At 43.0% G+C, this 22408-nt stretch overlaps 1 protein-coding gene across 1 annotated transcript in view; it reads right to left on the reverse strand.

Moving 5' to 3' along the window:
- The window catches only part of LOC136645892 (vertebrate ancient opsin-like), an 80480-nt gene that overhangs the window by 14006 nt on the left and 44066 nt on the right, over positions 1-22408 (reverse strand). The window contains exon 3 of the mRNA XM_066622343.1: positions 11401-11634. Within this exon, the coding sequence (XP_066478440.1) occupies positions 11401-11634 (234 nt within the window). The remainder of the gene's footprint in view (positions 1-11400; positions 11635-22408) is intronic.

Raw genomic sequence — 22408 nt, forward strand, 5'->3', positions numbered from 1 at the left:
AAAATGCCAAACCAAACAGAAATTTTCCTGTTCAGTAAGGAGCAGGGAACCCTGGGGCCAGTCAGGCCTACTAGGGGACAGATTTTCATAGAATGTAATAACAGAGGTTCAACAGTGGAACCAGTTCCTGGGGCAGGGGTTCTCCCTCACCGAAGGTCTTCAAGCAATGGTTAGAGATGCTCCAACTCTGAACTTCCTGCCTCATGCAGGAAGCTGAAATAGAGGGCCTACAACACCTCCTCAAAGCAATAGTGGCATGAGTCTATAAAAGGGAAATAGGAGGATGTATGCAGGAGAAGAGTCTCTCCTTTCTTTAGGAAAGTTCTTTAGGAGAGCCTGTTCTTTACCTTCCTTGGATGATCTTATGCTGTCTTCTAGCTTGTGGATATGAGAATGGAGGAATACATACCCACCTGTCAGGACCCACCAGGGTCTCTTTTATGTGTAGTGTTACTTGCTCCCTCTTCCTCATTTGAAATTATCATAGCATGAACAGACAGTAGAAGCAACAGTTGGGTGGCCAATAGGCCACGAGTCTGGAGTAGGAAAGGGTTTTGTTCTTCCACTCAACCTGTGACTGTTGGCCCACTATTAGACTAACTCTCGGTCAAAAGTTCAGGGCATCCATGGTGTGTAAGAAACAGTACTGAGATATTTTATCCAGAAAAAGCTTCTGTTACTTACTTCTGTTAAGTAAGATCTCACTTTAAAGACACATTCTAATAGCTTTTTCTTTTTACTGCATAGAGGGACTAACAGAAGCAAGTGTCTATCACTGTGTCTATCACTGCTTTGTGACTGAAGATGATGATTAAAGTTCAGGCAGGTTTGAGCGAAAACACTTTTGATGAAAAGCGTCACGCTGTTGGGTGTCCGTTCTGCAGTTGTTAAAACTTAAAAAAATAGAAAACTGCTTCCTTGAGCCAGCGTGCTGCCTTCAAACACTTGACAGGCAAGGGTGGTCAGCTTCAAAGTCTTTTGTCTCAAAGTTTCTTTATCAAGGAAGTGACTCACTAGCAATAAAGCAAGCTAAAAAAAATGATGATCTCAATATCTGTCTCAATAACACAAGCTAAGGTATAGCTATGCTAGGGGAATCACTCTTCTGAAATTGAACCTCATCTGTGCTCCAATGGGAAATACAACATGAAGTTTATGGGAGACATCTCCAGCATTCTGAATCTGGCTTTAAATACTTGAAAATTGACTTTGCCAGTAGCAGATAGTGTTCACTGAGGCTACTGGAAAAGAATTTAGTAGGGAATTTGGGGAAGTGGCTTGTCAGTCAGCAGATGCTTAGCTCAATATTGCATGAACTGGAAGAAAGACACTAAAGAAATTCTTTCTTGTGAGTTAGTGAATGTACCCACAATTAAGAACAAGCAAAAGTTAATGAGAGAGAAAATCCAAAGAGCTGAACAAAAGGGCATTTTGGCTAGTTCATGGTGAAGACCATGAATTCATAAGTTTTGTCTCCAAAGAAACAGTTTCTACAGTATTGGTACAAAGTTTAGATCAATAGAATTGTTTTTTTTAAATTGCTGACCATTAATATTTTGTGCTCTGCAATATCAAAGAGGTTGTAGAAATGAATTGAACAATTTGTTGAAATTCGACAGGAGGCAGAAAGCCGATTTTTGTCTGTTGCAACCTGATCTGAAACATTGACTTATAAGTAAGTTCTACACAGTCATTAAGGGCCCAATCCTGAGTTGGGCCAGCACAGACACTGACCTTCAGTGCTGGTGCTGGGTGTCACAAACGTGCCGTAAGGAACGCCCACGACATCCTATGTCGAGTCAACTCCAGTGCTGGCCCAGGGCCAGTTGGTGCTGAGCTGAGCACTGACTGGATGCTGCCCAGAGCTAGGTAAGAGCTTCTGGTGGTACCGAGGGCTTTGGGGGTGGGAACAGGTGTTCTGTGAGGGGGGGGAGGACAGACAGTGGGAGGAACCGGGGTGGGAGGGGGCAGGACTGGTGGAGCTGTGCTCCACCGGATCCAGAACTCTGTGCTGGGCCTTTCAGCCCAACACAGAGTCTCTCAGCTCTGCACCAGCAAAATAACTGGCACAGACTTGAGAAGCCCCATTGCGGGGCTTGGGGCTTGCACCGAGGAGACCTTTGGTAGCTGCTGCTCTGTTGCAGGATGTAGAGATAGCCACTTTGGTGCCACTCACCTGGTGGCAGTGCCACATTTAGGACTGGGCTGCAAGTTCCACTATCTTCAGTGTTTTACTTGATTCTTCCAGCAGTACGTATTACACATGAAACCAGCCATCCCATAAACAGTATAAAATCAAAGGTAATATTCATTCTAGATTAGCAAAAGATTTTTATAAATCCTTGCCACTGGAGGCATCACAGCACAAAGCATTTGTGTTTTCTGTAAACATTTATGAATGGTAAAAAAATAAGTTTTGAAGAAATTCACTGTTGAACAGTCTTTTCCATACCTGTTGTTTTCTCCGCAAGGTGTTCGGTACGGTGCTGCTGGCTTCCTCCAGAGTAGGCAAATCTTCAGTAGTGGCCATGTGACCTTGAATCTGTACAGCATTTTTAGTCTTCAACTCGCCTCAACTCACATTTTCCAGTTAATGGGCTGGGAGGAATTGAAGACTGAAAATGACATACAGGGCAATCAAATTCCACTTTTCCTGTGATGAAATAGTCCTGAGATTGGTGTCTGCTGTGTGTGATTACCTGAAATTTTCATGGGAAGAAAACTACAATAAAGGAGTGAGATTGGTTTACGGTGAAGAAAATGTTTCAGGTTGCTGTACAAAGACCAACAACGTGACAGTGATTGGAAGTTGCGGTATATGTCTGGTTTTACATTCTAGTTTTTTAAAGAATAATTTAATGCCTAAAGAAAGCTTAGCATCATCAGTGCCCACTAATGACATTTCACACAAACAAGACTTGATGCATGGCCCATATTGGCATTGCACCAGTTATTCCCAGTTGTTAACCTTCATGCCACAAAATTACTCTTTGACCTGCATTTTTAATGTTTAAAGGAAACAATATGAGCAATAAGCGTAAAACTTCTCACCAATGATAAAATGGAGGGGGATGGAAAAATTGAATGGTATATTCAGACTCAGCCCCCCATATGAGGCTAGGTGATGGGGGCTGCATCAGTGGCAGATTGCAAGGAGCTGAGAGGACATGGGTTCAGTATACCCTTCATTAGCTTTATTTTGTTTCTGGGCCCAGTGAAGAGTCTGGGGTCATGGCATTTGTTGAATTTAAGTGGCAGTGGCCAAAGATAATTTGGCTAAATTATTAGCCCTGTGTAAGACTGAAACGTAAGTACAATAAAAAATTAAAAAACCTAATTTTATCTGCAAACTTTTCTTTGACTTTGTCTTTTTTTTGAGACAAAGGGGTCCAAAACTTTTGTTCAGATATCAATTAAGGATGTCCTTGGTCTCCTTTTTAGAAAAGGGTGGTGTTAATTATCGCTTTAGTTCATGTCCCTTTTTGAGTTTCATTTCTGTTCCTGTCAGCAGTTAACAGCACCAAGAGCAAAGAAGAACTGCTGACAGCTTTGCTGATTGTGGAGGATGAGAGGATGCTCAGAGCCACAGAGTGAATTTGGAAGCACTCAAATAAATCACATTCTCTGGTGCTTTATTTTCTAAAATCACCCTAGAAAAATAAGTCACCAATATTACTACAGCCTCCCTTGCAGGGCCTAGTGGTATGTATGACCCTTTAATACATCTGGCCTTTGGATTCCTTTGGTCTCCTTGATGCAAAATGAAGGCATACCATGTCAACACTGTGAACTGATTGCGTATAATTCAGATCTAGCTGCTATGTATTATTAGGCTGAAGGAGGCTATTAAAATCAGACTTCCAAAACTTGATTTCAGTAGGGAAATATAAATTAAATTACATCATGAGAATGAGAGATCACTCGGTAATGGAAACAGAGTGTTATAAGGTTTGTCTCCGTTTATCAATGGTTCCCAGACATTGTATTTAGGGCAATGGTTCTCACACATTTAGCACTGGGACCCACTTTTTACAATGAGAATCTTGTCAGGACCCACCGGAAGTGATGTCATGACCGGAAGTGACATCATCAAGCAGGAAAATTTTCAACAATCTTAGGCTGCAATCCTACCCACACTTACCCAGGAGTAAGTCCCATTTACTATCATTGCTAAAAGAATACATAGTAGCTTGTTAAAAGTACAGGTCTGTAAGATTTCCAAATGCAGTCATATACCATGGTAGCATCAAGTCTAACATATCAAAAATAAAATATTAAAATGAATGGGGACCCACCTGAAATTGGCTTGTGACCCACCTAATGGGTCCCAAGCCACAGCTTGAGAACACACTGATTTAGGGAATGTTGATAGGTTTCACCCATAAGTTCTATTCCGTAAACTGGTGCAACACTGATGTCAAAAGCCATCACTATGTCATCTTCTATGGACAGTGCTTGTAACATGGTTAGGGAAAGGGGGTTTTCAGAGAGGAATCAGTTAGCTCTCAGTAGGAGAGGTCATGGGCATGAGATTGTTCATATAGGCTGAAACTAGGACCCAGGACTAAGAACAGCAGGCAAAGAAACTGGACACTTTGGGCCCAATCCTATCCAATTTTCCAGTGCCAGTGCAGCCGTGCCAATGGGGTGTGTGCTGCATCCTGTGGTGGTGGGGCAGTCACAGAGGCCTCCTAAAGGTATAGAAACATTTGTTCCCTTACCTCAAGGTTGCATTGAGGCTGCACAGGTGCTGGAAAGTTAGATAGGATTGGGTCCTGTGTCCTTTCTCTGTCCCAATCACGGAACCACCCCAATTACAAAGATTCAAATCTTGCTTCTCACACACAGCTCTAGTTTTCCATGCCTATTTCTGCAGGTTTGGTTGAGAAGGCAGAGACTATTCATCTTTAGTACTGAACAGAAGTAATTTTTCACTTTGATGGCAAGAAAAATGGTCTTGCCCATAAAGAAGAAAGTTGCATTGTCCATGCAGCAAGAAAGTGTTGAGATATTCTCTGATGTGAATGTTTCCATGGCATCTGTCTAAAGGAAAAGGGTTTGCAATTAAATTGTGCTTGTCAGTCACAAAATTCTTCAGCATATGTGTCAGATAGATGGGGAATGGAGTTAGCAACAGATGCCAGAGCAGATGCTTATATTGAACAGTACCTTTTAATCAGCTGGGAAAACACATATGTTGCACTTTGCAGGAGGAGGACAGAGCTTGCTGTTCTATAAAGCAGAGGTTCTCTAACGTGTCATGATGAATGTCACGGTTCTTACATTAAGGGAAAAACAAACCAGCTGCTCAAGCTTCACCAGGGCAATTGGAACAAGACAAGAAGTCACACTGCTTATAATACAAAGAGGACTGAAAAATCAGAACCCCAGGTAAGCACTGGCCTAAATCCAAAAAGGATTAGTCCCAATGAAATGATAATTTCATCACATCTAATACCTCCAGTTGACTTTAGTGGGACTTAAGCACTGCTTTCTCAGAAACTAAGGAGATGGAGCATTAACAAAAGGATGTTCATGGTTGTCATGTAGCCCCCAAGAGTACCTTTCTTCAGGCTCTTGCTGTTTTAGGTTGCCAGACTATTGAGGCCTCAGAAAGAATTTGGGGTTGATATTAAAGACTGAAATACTAAAATGGATGGACTCTCTAAAGTGTAGGAATGCAGGAAGCAGCCTTACACTGAGTCAAATCATTGGCCTGTTCGGTTCATTATCCAGAACGGAAGGGCCTTCTCCAGTGTTTCAGACACTTCTCCAAAGGTCCATTACGCCACTTAGAGCACTGCTTTGTCCCACTTAAACTGGGGAAACGAGTACTCTTTGTAATATTAACAGGACAGCTTCCATTTAAAACAAGATAATTTTTTTTTAATAACAGGAACAATTGTAGTTTGTTTTTTTTTTAAAAAATATGTGGCAGCTGGTTCTCCTCCCCCACTTAAATGCACAGCTGTGCTCTGCATGCCATCCACTGGGCCTATTCCACAGCTCTGCTCCCTGGAGATTTCCTCCAGCTGTGGCTGAATTTTTCATGACCATAATCAACCTGATGATGCTTCATTAGGTGATCCTGAAAAAAGCACCCTTTCTTGGCTGTTGTGATAGTGATTAAAACCTCTACCCTAAGTTATCCATTTGAGAAACCTCTACCCTAAGCCAGTTCAAGTCCCCTCCCACCCCACCAGTTGTGCTGTACCTTCTCATTTGCACTGCCATCTTTTCATATTGAGGAGGCTAATGGAATCCCAGGTCCAGTGTATTAAAATGTCATCCATACTGTTTCATCGAGAAATGTTTTACATTTGTACAAGTAAATTCTTCTGCAGCTTCAAATGCAAACTAAATACACCCATGATACAAGCCTATGCATGTCTACTCAGAAGAATATACCACTGAGTTCAATGGGAGTGAGTTATTACTCCCAATAGCATTGAGAGTAAGAAAATGCATATAGGATTGCATTCTCACTGCCCAATCCTATTCCTAGCATTGACGCTGATGCAGCTGCATTGGTGGACCACACTCTGCAACCAATGGCAGGGAGAAGTAATCAGGAGATCTGTCAGAGGTGAGTACGCATATTACTACTTACCACTGGGTAACCTCCCACCCATGGGTCTCCTTTGACCCATGCCAGCTATATAGCTTGTGTAAATTGGAAAGAAAGGGTGTGGGTGAACTTGGCAAAAATGGGGAATAAGCTTTGCCTTGGTCATTGGCCGTTGAGTTCCTCCTCTTCTGGCCCACTCCCCACTTTCCCCTGCCTCAGAAACCATTGAATTTTGCTCTTTCCACCCCTGCCACCAACATACCAGCACCTGCAAAGCCTCCCAGATATGCTGCTGAACGCACTACACCTCTTGCCATTTATGGCAGCAGCCCAGCAGCACACAACAGCAGCTCGGCTCTCATGCTGCCATAAAAAAAGATCTTGCTATGCTGGAACACTAGTTTCAGCAGCACAAGTCCCCACTAGGACCGGCACCTCAGTTTACTTATTTGTTTTCATATGAGGAGGTTGTCATGCATTCAAGTGCAACTGATCTTGATGCATCCCACATAGGTGAAAATGATAGAAACAAAAACATAAGGCTTCAGATATAACATCATGCTAGAAATAAATAAATCTGACTCTAGGCATTCAACTATACTTCATAGAACATTTTACAATACTGCAGAGGAAAGCGGAAAGAGCAGTAGAGACTAGAGCAGGGGTGCTCAAACCCTGGCCCGGGGGCCACTTGTGGCCCTCGGGGGCTCCCAATCTGGCCCTCGGGGAGCTCCCAGTTTCCAATGAGCCTCTGGAGTCAGGCCCTCTGGAGACTTGCTGGAGCCCATGCTGGCCTTTCTCAGCATGATGATGACTGTTCAACCTCTCACCTGAGCTGTGGGACAAGGGCTCCCTCCACTGCTTGCTGTTTTACACCTGTGATGCAGCAGCGGCAGTGAAGGAAAGGCCAACCTTGCTTTGTGCAAGGCTTTTTATAGGCCTTGAGGTACTGCAAGACCTTCATTCATTCATATAAATTTCATCGTTAATAAATTCATTTATGTTAACTTTTATGTTAACTATGTCAAATTTTAAATGTAAATTAATTCTTTTTTTCCTTGTCCCCGACTTAGTGTCAGAGAGATGATGCGGCCCTCCTGCCAAAATGTTTGGACGCCCCTGGACTAGATTGATGGGCCAGAGCATCCACCCAGTGTAGCCTGCTCTTCCCATTTCCTTCTTCCATCCTCAGACCAGCCCACTGAAATTTCAAAAGAGAGGGAGACAGGATGGAGCAGGAGCATTTAGTTCAGTCATGGAACCCCAGAAGCTCCCTGTGGAATCCTGGGGTTCTGCACAAGCTTGGTTGAAAAATACTGGTCTGACACCTGAGCTAACCTTTATTCAGTATCATTGCATGATTTCCTTAAACTCTGACAGACACAAGAGAAGAAAACAGATCCAATACATCAATTATCTATTTATACTATTCATCTGCATGACTCATGGTATTATCTAATATAGCTGCATATCTCATGCTTGGACCCTGGACTGACAAACCTTTGCTGACAGCTGACCTAGATTTCCTCAAAATACTGTAGGATAAAAACTAGATCTGTGTGACCCTGGCCTAAAGCACAGAGTGGTTCAGGAATGCCCAGCTGAACAGGATATTGATCCTCGGTGTGTATTAAGTGCAGTACTCAATATTACATAAGAAGCTTCAGGAAGAAAAAAAAGAAACCCCTACACAGACCCTTTGCTTTACACTCATAACCACTTGCGCATGTCTGTGGGATTCTGAATAGTCAGTCATTGATTGTGATCTGTCAGTCAACACAGAGGCTTCTTTCTAACACACAAAATCCTGAAACAATTTCATTATTGTTCAAGGCTCTCTGCTAATACTCCTCACAGCAGCAGCAACTATTAGCAAATCAGCAGTATTAGGAATATTTTTTAAATATTCACCGTTGACAGGCAATTTAAAACACATGCATGCAGTGCACATCAAGAATTTGTCACAGAAGGTGTTAATACTGATTTTGTAATGCATGCTTATTAATCAGAAATTTTAGTTAAAAACAACTTTGGAATATTTCTTTATTCGTGGATTTATTTGAGAATTGGAAAAGAAAAATCTGTTCTGCAATGCTAGTTTCCTGGGGAGGGAGGTTAAAAATACACGGCATTAAAGTGTGTGCACCCACAGAATTGAAAGGAAATACTAGATAAGATCAAGACAATGATATTTCATGGTTTCTTCAGTCTCAGTGTATGATTCAGTGTATCATTTCTGTCCAGATGCTGTCTATGATTTCTGTCCAAACTTGTGAGTTCATAAGCCTCGAAAATGTTGAGACAGATTTATGGCCCAATCCTAAATAGGCCAGGCATAATCAGAATGCCTCTTCTGCTGGTGCTGACCAAAGGTACTCCAGTAGTGTGTTTAGTGAGCTGCCAGAATGCTAGCAGGCAGGCGGATGTTTTCCTGCTTGCGCTAGCAGATTTGCAGCTGCCTGCCAAGGAAGGTAAGGTGGTGGGGGAGGTGGGAGGGGAAAGGCAGAACAGGGATGGGGGAAGGTGAAATGAAGTGGGCAGGGGATGGATGGATTGGGTCTGGAAGGGGAGAAGGTTTGGTGGAAGTGGTGGCTGAATGGGTCCATGCAGACCTGCACCACCTATTTAGCTAGCACAGGTCTGAGTAGACACCCCATGCCACAGAGGCTTACCCCTGGGTAAGGGAATGATTGTTTTGGCACCACTGCATCAGAGAGTGTGTGGAAGGGGGAAATAGGACTGGGCTGTTACTATCTTTATAAACTTTGGATTGCAGCCAGGTGAGCTAGGCTCAAAATGGTCTCTTTTCACCAACGGAATGGAGGTCAGCTCCTCAGTATGTCTCCTATCTTAGACGAGGCACCTGTGGCAGGATTGATTTCAAAACATAACGAAAATCAAGCATGTTCCCGATCACTCACCACCAAGTGGCTGCAAAGAGTTAGTTTTTGATTAATGGCGTAGTATTCTGCAAATGGGAGTGTGTTCCAGGGAAGGTGGTTGAGCATTCACAGCTACATGCAAGGGTGACATTCATGCTTAAAAACTCCTCAAGTATAAAACTGGATATATGTGCATTATAAATTCTCTTCCCTCTTAAAGAGTTTCTGTGTGTCATAGTTCTGCTGCTCAGAAGTGTTGCCTTAAAACCTTTCCATCTGAAAAGCTTTTTTAAAAAAAATTTTAAGTGGTATTTTAAACGTTAACTGTTCTAAAACGTGAGCCTGTAAGATTTTTCTCAGACAGAAAGCTGTTTCTGGATTATTGTGCCATTTCATTTAGCTCAACTGAATGAAAACCTAAGAATAAATGAACAACAATGATTAAAAGTCACTGACTAGGTCTCTCTCTCTCCCCCCCCCCCCCCCCGTCTGTAAGGCTTCCCTGGATAAGCTATTAACATGCCTAGTCCTCTCAACTGACCCTTCCAATTTCACACTGAGGCCACTTTTTGCATCCACATGCAATTTAATAATATAGTATTTAAAATGAGTTTGAGAGGCAGTACAGATGCCCCATTTCCCCCCATGAGTATGCACAGTGGAATCAGATCAGGGATTTGGAATCGTCAGGCAGGCAGTATCAACTGAATTGTCCCATGACCCTGCAACATAAGCACCAAGTATTGTTGAAATAGCCTCTTATGACATGCCGTCACTTCCCATGGAGAGCAAATGACAAGAAGAAAAATGGATTCTCAGAGAGTTGTGGCAAAAGAATAAAACCAGCCAACCAGCAGACTAGCCATTATGTATTATATAAATTACTAATTTGTTATACCCAGTTGAAGAGAGATACACACTCAAAAAAGTGGGAGATTACAAGCAATCAGTGCTGCATAAAGGACTAACAGTCCAATCCTAACAGGACTGACCAGCAGTAGAACACAATTTCCAAAGCCTTCCCAGAACCTTCCCAAGGCTAGAGTCTTCCTGCATGTGTTGTTGGTTCTCCCGCCACCTGCTGAAGCAGGTAAGTCAGCAGGAGAGGAAGGAGGGGTGGTAGGAGGGCGGAATGCAGGAAAGGAGCTCAGCTGGGTGGAGAGGGGGCGTAATGGGAAGCAGGGAGGCTGCTGGAGGGGGTGGATCAAGTCATGATGGCATGTGCCAGATCCTATCCCTCTTTCCTGCCCCCTGCCCCCTCTTGGAATTGCACCAGTGACATCTCTAACACAGGTTCGAAGAGACCCCATTGCAGAGCAGGTGGTTTGCAGAGATGTAAGGGGATTTAAATCTCCTTTCACCTCTGAAGCCTCCCAATCTGGCCCCCACGCTGGATACAGTGCACCTGTTTTTGGCACAGCTGCATCAGCAGGGGGATGGTGGATAGGACTGGGTTGTAACTATAACTCTTAACAAATTTTTGTTGCCAATTATAATTGACTGGGGGAAGAAAAACTCTTGCCAGCCAGCAGCTGCTTTCTTCGCAGTATTCAGAATTATTGAATTTCTTCAACTGTTGCTGCTCATGTTCAGAAAACTGTGTGCCCCTACATTTTAAAATGTAGTCTTGGCATCCTCTTGGCATCCTTTTCATTTTGCTAGAAGCGTCTGTACTTCCTTGACTACGTATTCCTCTTTTTACCTGTCAGGTTTTCATACTGAGCTGGAAGAGTAAGCAGGTTAGATAAGCATCAGGACGACGTGATATATTCTTGAATTTTCAGCTCGGTTTTCTGGGATAAATCCAGCAGCTTGTATAAGTGAGTGCATCTAATTTACAGCACTCCCCATTTGTTGTTGTTGTTGTAAATGGTTCTTTATTCAGTGGGCTCCATTGCAATTAATTCTATGAATCCCTTCCTGCCTTATGCCATAGCAAGTTTTATTTACCTGTTTGTTCAAAAAGATGTAGATGATCGGATTGTAGACTGTGCTGCTCTTTGCGAGGATGGATGGAATGATACTGGCAGCTGGGGTAATCAGGCCAGGTCTCCCAAAAGTTGCTATCAGGGCCACGGTACCGTAAGGCAGCCAGCAGAGCAGAAAGCAGATGACCATCACAATCACCATGATCAGCACCCGCTGCTCCCTTGTTTGTGCCACCCCTTTCGTGACTCCAGTCACCTGAAACACAAGGGCCACAGTTGTAAAAGGAAAATTCAACCAAAGGTGAGGAACAGCAGAAGTGTTCATTTAAACCCTCTTCCAATGAAAATCGTGCAAGCAGTGAAGACATATAAGGGATATCAGCCTGGTAGTTGCAGGCTACACACATAACCTCTATGGGATTGTTGAGACATTCAGCCAGATCCAGACAAAGGGAATCAGGAGTCTTTTTGCTCCTGCTAACTGGGAAAAGAGGCACCTTTTAAAGTGGTGTCATCCTCTTATACTTAACAGGAGGAGGGCAACTGTCCTCTTTATCCTTGCACGTTGTCTTTTCCAGTGCCTGTTGCTAGTGTCAGTGTTTTTTTTTTAATTGTGAGCTCTCTGGGAACAGGGAACCATTTATTGATTTATTTTACTATTTAAATCACATTATGAAATTGTTGAAAAGTGGTATATTATTGAATTACTGTATATTGACAAGCCAGGTCCCTCCTGTCTAGTTGACCAGGATGGCTCCCCCATCTCCATCCATGTTCAGTACTCTTCTGCAATGCTTCTCCCATTATGTTCCAGAAACCTGACTGGCTGGATTCTAGGAGAATGTGGGGAGAACGTCCCTCTAGGGCAGGGGTCTCCAAACCCCAGCCCGGGGCCAGATGTGGCCCAAGGAGAGCCTCTATTCAGTCCGCGGCCAGCCTCTGATCCCCTGAGAGCCTCTGGCCCAGTTGACCAAACAGAACCAGAGTTGTGCTTGTGTGTGCTTTATTTCCTTGGCTGTGTTCATGCTTGGAGAAATCCTAGACATCTGAGCCCATTCATTCATTCATTCATTCATTCATTCAAGTTCCATCTCTAATGTATTTATTTAAATTTTATATTTAATTTTTTTTTCAGTCCTCGACTCTGTGCCAGATATTTGATGTGGCCCTTTGAAAAAGTTTAGAGACCCCTGCCCTAGGGGATAGCTCTTGACTTTGCATGGAAGGGCAGATCTGGAGAGATGGAAAGCAGGAATAATCCCACTTCTGCTTGCTCCAAATACTGAAATGAGAAAAGCCTTTCCATCTACAAGGCACAGAGGGAACATCTACAAGAGGGAACAGAGTTATAAGGATTTATATTGCACAGAACAGTAAATCGTTTTGGAGGTATAATAAAATTCATAAAAATGCTACTTTGCACCTGCATTTCAATGTGTTACCAGCAGGGGGAGCTTGTACAGGGAGAAGATACCAAGCAAACACTTCTTATATTTGCAATTCACCCCTTGGACAAGTACAATTAAATGTTCATATGTGGCTGAATCAATGCCCAGCAGAATGTTTGAAATTCAGGAACACTGAACTGACATGTAGACTGTAAACTGATTTTTAAAATTAAAAATTCAACCTAATTTCATGGCATGTTTTCCATCACTACTAATCCAATAGCTCAACTGACCTTTGAACCGGAAATTAGTTTAATATCCTTTCTAAGTTAAATAACTTAGTTCCCATTTAATGGCAAGGATGTCTTGCTCTAGCAGCTTTAATCTTGTGAGTAATTATTAACTCAATTAGGTTGGCCTTTCCTGTCTGGCAGGCCAGACTATATAATTTGTAGATGCCATTATTTAGAAGTGATAGTAATTTGTGCCAAGGTTCTCTGAATATATTATTCAGCACTGCCTAAAAAGAGTTACTGCTTCTTTAAGGTCACTGCATTAAACTGCATGGTCAACTGCATTAAAAAGGTCACAGATCTCTCAGCTTATCAGTTACACAAGATCTGGAACAGCTGAGATTAATCTGTTTTAGGGTTGAGTCATATGGCCACTTAAGTCATATGACATATGACTTGACATATTAAGTCAATGACATAATTAAGTCACTATGACATATGTCTATGTCATATGACATCACTATGACTATGACAATGACACTATGTCAATGACATAATTACGTCACTTGACATATTAAGTCAAATTTAGGGTTGAGTCATATGGCCACATATGGCCACTTAGGTCTAAGACCTTCTGATGCCTGATGCAGCATGCCAAATGCTGCCCTCCTTGCCCAATGATGTGCCAGCCTCTGCTCCCCCCACTCTCCAATATCTTAGCTAAGCACTCTATTCTCCTCTTCTGCTCTCTTCTCCTTTTCCAATCCATGGAGCAGAAATAGAAGGAGCAGCAGTGGAAGCAAGACAGTGACAGCAATGAGTGCCCCCACCAGCTGCCTGATGCCATTGTTTTAGTTGACCTCATGCATGGGCTGGCTCTGCAACCATTTATGTTCACTCTCTTTGTTTTAAAACAAAATCACACACAAAGTATTTGCTATGGAATTTAGATACGTAAACAAAGTAAACCAAAAATAAAGATATGAAAAAGGTAAAAGAGGAGACTGATAGTCTTCCACTAGACAAGGCAGTAGAAGATCAAATTATAGAACATACGATACCTAGATCCAATCATGTGTGATGCCTGTATGTTATTTCTTGCAGGACAAGATTACAATGTTGAGGTACAATGTAGTTAGGAAAACAGAGGTTAACTCCAGTTTCCTGCAGTGTCATATGCTCACCCTTAATCCTGCTCCCCCAGCCATGGCTGCATGATGTTCTGCCTCTTACTTCCTTCAAATGCATCCTTAAAAACCACCTTCAAGCACAATCTCAGTCCCCACACCCTCTGTAGATTATAAACTCCATGCAGCATTGACCGCTCCTCTCATCCCAAAGTGTTATGCTCATGTATGGCTTGATGATGATGACACTTTTTCCCATCATTCCCATCATGAATTTCTAGTGGCCCTGAGGAAAATATGAATGTTTAACACAGACTAGTCATATGCATCTAAATATACTGCCACATACTGGCTTCTTTTTTCTTCCCAAAGTGTATTAATTGTAAATAAATGAAATGTAAATGAAATACAATGCAGCCCCAAGGTAAGGGAATAAATGTTCCTTTACCTTGTAGAGGCCTCCATGCCTGTCTCCCCTCCACCACCACAGAATGCAACACATACCCTGTTGGCACAGCTACATTGGCACAGGAAAGTTGGTTATGTCTCTGCTGTTAACTCTTTTAACATAAGCTTAGATCTCAGTTTCCCCATGACTACAAATGCTCCAGAAGAATTATCTGAAGTGATTAATTGGAATTTGGTTGTTTAGCCAGAACCACAGATGGAAAAAAAGCCTTATTGTAAATTCTTCAGGATAAGCAATTCTTGATTACATGGAAATCACTGGGAATGTTGATTAACAGCACAATTCTATATAGGTCTACTTAGAAGAAAGTCCTATTGTGTTCATTGGGGCTTACTCGCATGAAAGTGTGTTTAGGGTTCCAGCCTAAATCCCACTGTTAACAGAGGTGTAGCGTCTTCACAGGGTTAGCTCTAAAGTTGCCAGTAGAAACCCCTGCTAGATATAATTTTTCTCCAAGGATGCTATGAATCTGAAGAGCAAAATCAACATCAGAGCCAAAAGCATTTTTACCTACCTAGCTCAAATCATTTTTCCCTGCATAATAATAATAATAATAATAATAATAATAATAATAATAATAATAATGAAAGAATCACAAAATGCAAAACCACTTTTCCTCTTCAGAAATCAAACCCATTTTGATCTTCCTGGATAAAGATGTGGAAATCCTCCAGTAAATTCATAATCTATTAATTTCTCCCAGCCATATTTTTCTTGCTGTCCCTAATCTGATATGCATTGTTAGTTGACATAAGCCAAGCATGAAACAATGGATGCAGATCTCTCAAAGCCAGCTAGACATTATAGGGTTGACCACAGCCACATCCTTTTTTCGCATAATCCTTGATGACATGCTAGGTTGGTAATAAAAGTGCCTCAGAAACACATAAGCACATGAACTGGGTCCAGAATCCCAAATGTGCACAGGTATGTGTGCATAGTGTTCCTTCATGTGATGATATCTACGGTCAGTTCTGGGGGCAAAATACTTTGTATTGTATGTAGTACGATCATGTACATTGTAACTGTCTTTTCCTGGAACAAAAAACTCCTATAGGCGGGGGAGAATTCAGTTATGCCTTACACAGCCTACGCACAGACCAGAGATAATTTGATTGTGGAACTAGGATGAGGAGGAATCATGGAATTTAACCTCTGCTCGAAAGAAGTAAACCATAGATCTGTTTACATAGTTTACACTATGCTTATCCTGCAGAGATTCTCAACAACATCTTCCATGTAATAAATATCTGCTGTTGTAAAAATGTGTATATCTGGTCTCAGTTTCCTGTTTGTTTATGGCCTGTAGGTTTGGTTGAGAGAGTCCTTTGAAAAAAAAGGCCATATACAATCTGCACTCATGGAATTCACTCAACCCATGAATTCATCTGAAAGAATTATTTGACTGCAAGGGATGCTGAACCTACTTGGATGTGGACCTGATCAATGTCTGTATGGTAAGCCCCACAGAAGCCACTTTGAACTTTTAAAGAGAAGAAAAGCATGAAATATTTATATGTGTTCAGACTTACGAACAATTATGTATATTTTCTGTATACTGTATACACTTACATAATACAATTCTATATTTACATATAGGATTATGTGTATCCAAAGGAAAATCATACAGATCACCTCAGGTTCAAAATAACTTTCTACGTAAAAATCCATGTATTTTAGATATTATCAGGGATCCCGCCCACTTCCCATTTTTTGCAGCTTCCCTGACCCCAGAACTAATGAAAAAGGCAAATAGGACACTTCCAACCCAGACTGCATTCTTTGTAATTGAGATCAAGCATAAAAAATTGGCTGAGCGATTCTGAAGGGTGAAAGGTTGGTGGCATTTAGAAATGTCTGGTCAGATATTTAGAACTGTCTGACCAGGTAATTTTCAACATAGTACAAGTTAACATGGCAGTGTGCTCAGTGGTCTGCCTCTGAACATTGCGCATATGCTATGACAGTGCGACACTGGGCTAAAGGAGGGGAAAGGCTGCTATTTCATGGTAGACTGAACACAGCCAGGGATGGAAGATAATGTTGCAGAGAGCTGTTGGGATCTCAAAACACAGCTAATGGAAATTCATATGTCTCCTATCCCCTCCTCTCCTTCTCTTTTTATCTGTCTGAGCAGGTTGTTTTCTGACGCTAATGGTCGCAGTTGAGAAATCATCAGAAAAATACAAACAAGCCAAATAATCTAGAGCAATGTTCTTCAACCTATCGGTTGTGACCCGAATGGGGCTGCAAAACCTCACGTGGGGAATTGAAGCAATCTTTCAAAGACTGTGCAGGAGAGGGCTTGGAACCCATCCAAATAAAGGTGCTGCCGTATCAAAACTGAGTTCTTGATACAGTCCTGCACAGCCTCTTCTTGCTGTCTTGCCCCGTAAGTCCTAAGGTTGGCCCTGCTCAGGCTGCTACCTTACAGGGTTATTGTGAAGACATTAGAGAGGCAGGGAAAATTGGGTGGGCAGGGGCAGGGGATGAGCAGATCAGGTCCCAGGAGGGGGGAGGGATCAGTGGTGGGTTCCCAGCCGATTGATTGATTGATTGATTGATTGATTGATTGATTGATTGATTGATTGATTGGGTTTGTGGCATGAAAAAGTCACTGATCTCGAGCCTGCTACTCACTCTGCATCTGAAAATGGATCTGGATCTCATCAAGGGTTTCAGCTTGGAGTAGTATCCTCCTAACTTCCTTTAGAAAGTCCTCTTTCCTATGTGGGAATAAAACTGAATGGGGGGGGGAAGAAGACAGGGAGCAAAGAGGCATGTTAAGGTGGCTGTAGAGGTGACAGATGGGTACAGAGTACCCTTCAGCCATCCTCCACCTGAAACAACAGCTTCACCGTGCCTTGTGGGCAGGCTGACCCTGGTTATGGCAGCAAGAGATTCAGGCTTCGGAGACCAGGATTTCCAAAGAAGGGACTGTAATTCTAAAAAATCATCCAATTATTTACCTGTAGACCTCTTTTTGTCATGTGCATGTCATGAAAAGTTATCTTAAAAGCTGGGACCAGGGACAATAAATCTACGTAAACCCCCAGCGCACGTGGCAATGTCCCACCACAGCAGTTTAATAACAGTGTTTTGTATTATCTGTTTCTAGACAAAGATTGAATTTGAAGAAATTGATATAAGAGAAACAAATGGGGGAGGGGTGGGGGAGAGATACACCTGCAAGGCTAGGGCATAGCAATGCATGCAACTGAAAAATTTAATGACGCCATACTCCACAATGAAGCATTTTCGCTGCAATTTCTCAAGATGTTTCATTGTAAACAGCTGGTCACTATTGCTGAGCAGAGTTGATGACTCCTGAGAACTCTGAAGTAAAGAAGCTCCGACAGCATCTTTGCCCAGCTAGAATATGTCTCTGTTGTATAAATGTTGCTATTAGGGCACAAAGAATCCCTGTCATCTTGGAAATGAAATGTTCAGCTTCAAGGATCAGTCCAGAAATTGAGTTTCCTGAACAAGATTTTTCAAAGCTGAAGCATAGGAAGAGTTGGATGAAGATGCATGTTGTCCAAGTACAACGCCCCCCCCCCATAAGCACATGAGATATATATTGGATTGAAATACTGTGTATACCCATCTCTATGTAGATTACAGAATGCCATCCCTGAGGTGATCCACCAAGCACCTTCTTTATGTGTGTTTAGAAATATAGCTAAGGGCGCAATCCTAACCCCTTATGTCACTGCTTTCCAGCACTGGCATAGCGGTGCCAATGGGACTTGTGCTGCATCTTGCAGTTGGGTGTCACTTACGGAGGCCTCCTCAACGTAAGGGAATGATTGTTCCTTTACCTCAGAGCTGCATTGCCCTTATGTCAGTGCTGGAAAGCACTGACATAAGAGGTTAGGATTGTGCCCTAAGGCATTTTTGTCCTAGCAGGCTTTTAATTTGCACTTTTGCTAATGGATGTATCACATTGCTTTGGATTTATGCTCTGTTTCATAGTGAGATTTTTAATAGTCTTTAATTCAAGAGGTGTGAACTGATGGTTGAGCTGGCAGTACTTCCTGCAGAGCTAAGCAGGAGATTGTGGTTAATCTAATAATCTGTGGTTATGTCTAATAATAATGTGGTTGTGTTTTTGGATGGGAGACAGAATGCCAGGTAGTACCCGTTGTGGCAGAACGGAGTTGCTGTTGAGCTGATTAGCCAAACAGTGAGAGAAGCATGGGAGTGTGCAAGAAGGCCAGCAGGCAAAGAATGGAGAACAACCTTGATTTACAATCATCAGCCAGAGGAGATTACCACATTGTGAAGGCAGCACCTGGTGACTGAGGATCCGGTGATTCACATAATATATTTGTAAAAACCATATTGAAAAATGATGGCTTAGACTAGCCCTACCATGTAAACTGCCTTGAATGCTGTCTAAACAAGGCATTATATGGGTATATGGTGGTAAATGAGAAAACCACCTTGGGTCCCTTCAGGGAGAAAGGTGATGCAGAAATGCGGTAAATAAATAATAAATGTATAAATACTGAAATAAATAATAAATAAATAAAACTCTTGGAATTTGATAGATGCTTTTTCTTTCTGTTAGCCACTTTGGAAAAAATGGGTGATATAAATATAGTATATAAACTAAATGAAATCCTGATGTTTCCAAAGACCTCAAGTGATTTTACTTTTCCTGCCTAGGAAAAAGCTGTACTATGTAATAATTAATGGTAAGTGCTGCTACTTTTATACTGAAAAAAAGCTCACAGCTTGCCAAAGATAGTGCTATCGAAAGCATTCTGACTCATCTGATGTAGCCATTAAGCCAAGACCCATGAAGTTGACACTGTACAACAGGGATTCATTTTAGAGAGGTCTTGCTGTCTAGATAAACTTAGCACACCTTGATCTGCTGCCTAGTTCTTTTTCTAAAATATGCTTTGTTCCTTGCTCCTTCTTTCCAATGGACACACAGGAAAAGCGCCTTCTTAATTAGTGCTGCAATCACAAGTTCTACAAAACTGTTTCCTGTTATCAGTTCTCTTTGTCCTGCTATTGATCTAATTCTGTATAAGAAATTTTCCTTAAAATACTTGGTAGATTTGCTGAACAAAACCCCCAACCTCACTGAGAACTAAATGTTAAAGCACCCCCATTGTGGTTTCACCCCATTTTGCAGGCCCTCCCACTTTATATTTATAAATAAATCAAGACCCTGATTGGGGCTAGTTGCTCAATTAAACACACATCTATGGCTGCAATCTTTCACATGCTTGCTTGTGAGTAAGCGTCATTGAGCACCATGAATGTGCACTGAACTGAAAGCTCAGTCCTGTCCCATACCATCTGCTGCCACATAGCTGCACTGACACAGCATGTGCTTTGATGGTATAAGTCCAAGGAGAGGCAGGGGGCATATCCAACCAGGAAAATGGGGATAGCATTCCAGTGTACACTGCCACTGCTGGGATACACCCCTCCCACCCTTGAAACCTCCCCTGTCTACCCCACTCCCCAACCTGATCCTCCCCTCCTGCCCTCAAACCGCCCCCTCTGCCAACTTACCTGCTCCAATTCAGCATCTTGGAGCCTCTGCCTCATACATGGGGCCTGCAGCCATTTGCACCAGTGGCACTGAAGTGCAAATCAGCAGTGCATCTTTCATTATGCCACTGCAGCACTCACAGCAGCAGACCAGGAGTTCTACTGTCATAGGTGCCAATAGAATTGGGCAGTAATTTACATGGCTGCAATTCTGTACCTGCTTAAGTGGGCATAAGAGCCCAATCTTATGGGCAAGTAGCAGCAGTGCTGGCGCTAGGTTTGTAAACGTGCCATAAAGCATATTTATAGCACTGGGGGAGTAGGGAGTGCTGCTGTTGGACCAGCACCAGTTGACACTGGGCCTCAGCACTGGCAGGAGGACAACATGTGGCTGCCAGGGATAAGTAACACTGTTGGGCAGCAGTGCAATTTTTCAGGGCAAGGAGAGAGGTTCCAAGGAGATGGAGGACGGGACGGGACAGGACCAGCCCAGGAGCGGGGTGGGAACGGCAGAGGCCTCCTCCACCAGATCCTATACGCGTTGGGCTCAAAAGCCCAACACCAAGCTTCTCCAGTTGCACCAACAAAACAGCCAGCGCAAACTCTAATAGCCCCATTGTGGAGCCTGCACCCTTATTCAGGTGAAAGGGATAAAAATTTCCTTCCCCCAAGGAGACTTCCAGTGGTCTTTCTGGGGCCACCGGATGCAGCATCAGCCCGTTGGATGCCACTGCACCTGGCAGATTAGAATTGGGCTGTAAGTCTTATTGAATTCAATCAGATTACTTAGAGTAAGCCCATTTAGCACTGCATAGACATGTCCAACTACCAGAGGTGCCTGTACAATAAAGAATAATATTTTTTAAAATGAGCCAAAGGGCTTCGAAAACAAAACTGGACCTCATGCTGTAAAACAAAGTAGAAAAAAGACACCATGGCATTAATCCGCTTTACTTGAAGAAGCATCATTCTGGTTCAAAACATGACAATCAGCAGGCAGGTTCCTCTCATGTATTTACAAGCACTTGGCTTTAGAGCCAAGCTGGTGGGTTTTTAGTGATTTTTAATTGTAATCTTTCAGATTTAATAATAAGTAATTCTTACACACTGGAAACTACTGCTTCTGCTTCTTCTACTGTTCTCTGTTCCTTTGGTCACTTATTTTTAAACATTTGCTTTCTGCTTATGTCCCCCAACTTAAATAGATACCTTTTCATTCTCTGCAATATGGTGTGCATCAAACGTTTGCATCCTGCTATTACTCACACAGGACTCAAGAAGTGTCATTTTCAAAGGAGATTATTATTAGCTTGCAGGGAGACAGTAATGCTGAACTCCCTGTAAGTGTGGATGGCTGTCTCAGGAAACAGTCGCCTAATGACTCCTGCAGTCATTTTCCACTGCTGAGACCTTCTGCATGGTTATTGAATGTCATTCTCCTGTAGATCAACCTACATGGTTAGGAACACAGAAAGCTGCCTTATACTGAATGAGATCAGTGTTTCATCTCAGGATTGTCAATGCAGCCTGGCAACAGCTCTCCAAGGAAACTGTCAGACAAGAATCTTCCATTGTACTATTTGAAGAGACAGGTATGGAATCCAGGAAGTTCTCTCTGCAAAGCATATTTTCTTCACTGAGCAATGCCGCTTTCCTGAGCAGTGCAATCCTACGCATGTCTACTCAGGACTAAGTCCAACTATGTTCAATGGGGCTTGCTCAATGGGACGCCCTCAGAGGCAGAGGAAGGGTGCCCAGGAGCACTGTGGAGAGGCAATGAAAAGCTGTCTCTCTGTTAGAGCCTCAGCGCCTGACTGGGCCAACCCCTCACCCCATCTCCTTTATAGGAGGCTAGGAGATGGGTGCCCTAGAGCATCAGCATGACAGGAGTCGCATCTCCCGTCACGCTGTCTTTCTAGGGAGTCCTCCCCCTCCTCTGGAGGATAGGAGACGGGCACCCTAGAGCGTCAGTGCGATGGGAGTCGCATCTCCTGATGCGCTGCCTCTCTAGAGCGCCCATCTCCTATCCTTCTGTAGAGGAGAAGGAGAGAGGGGGCGGCCCAGTCCTGTGCTGAGGCGCTGCCAGACAGGCAGTATCTCACAGTGCTCCTTGGTGTTCCTCCTCCAGTGGGGGGGCTCATGGAGAAGCCCCCAGAGGGTTGGCACGTGGGGCTTTTGCCCCATTTGCCTCCCTCCAGGTATGCCAGTGACTTGACCCCATGTTGAGCCCCAGAAACCACTACTTGGATCTGTGCTAGCTCAATCACTGGTAGGGCTTTCAGGCCCAGGACAGGGGATA

Source organism: Tiliqua scincoides, chromosome 3, assembly GCF_035046505.1.
Source record: "Tiliqua scincoides isolate rTilSci1 chromosome 3, rTilSci1.hap2, whole genome shotgun sequence".
NCBI classification, from domain to species: domain Eukaryota; kingdom Metazoa; phylum Chordata; class Lepidosauria; order Squamata; family Scincidae; genus Tiliqua; species Tiliqua scincoides.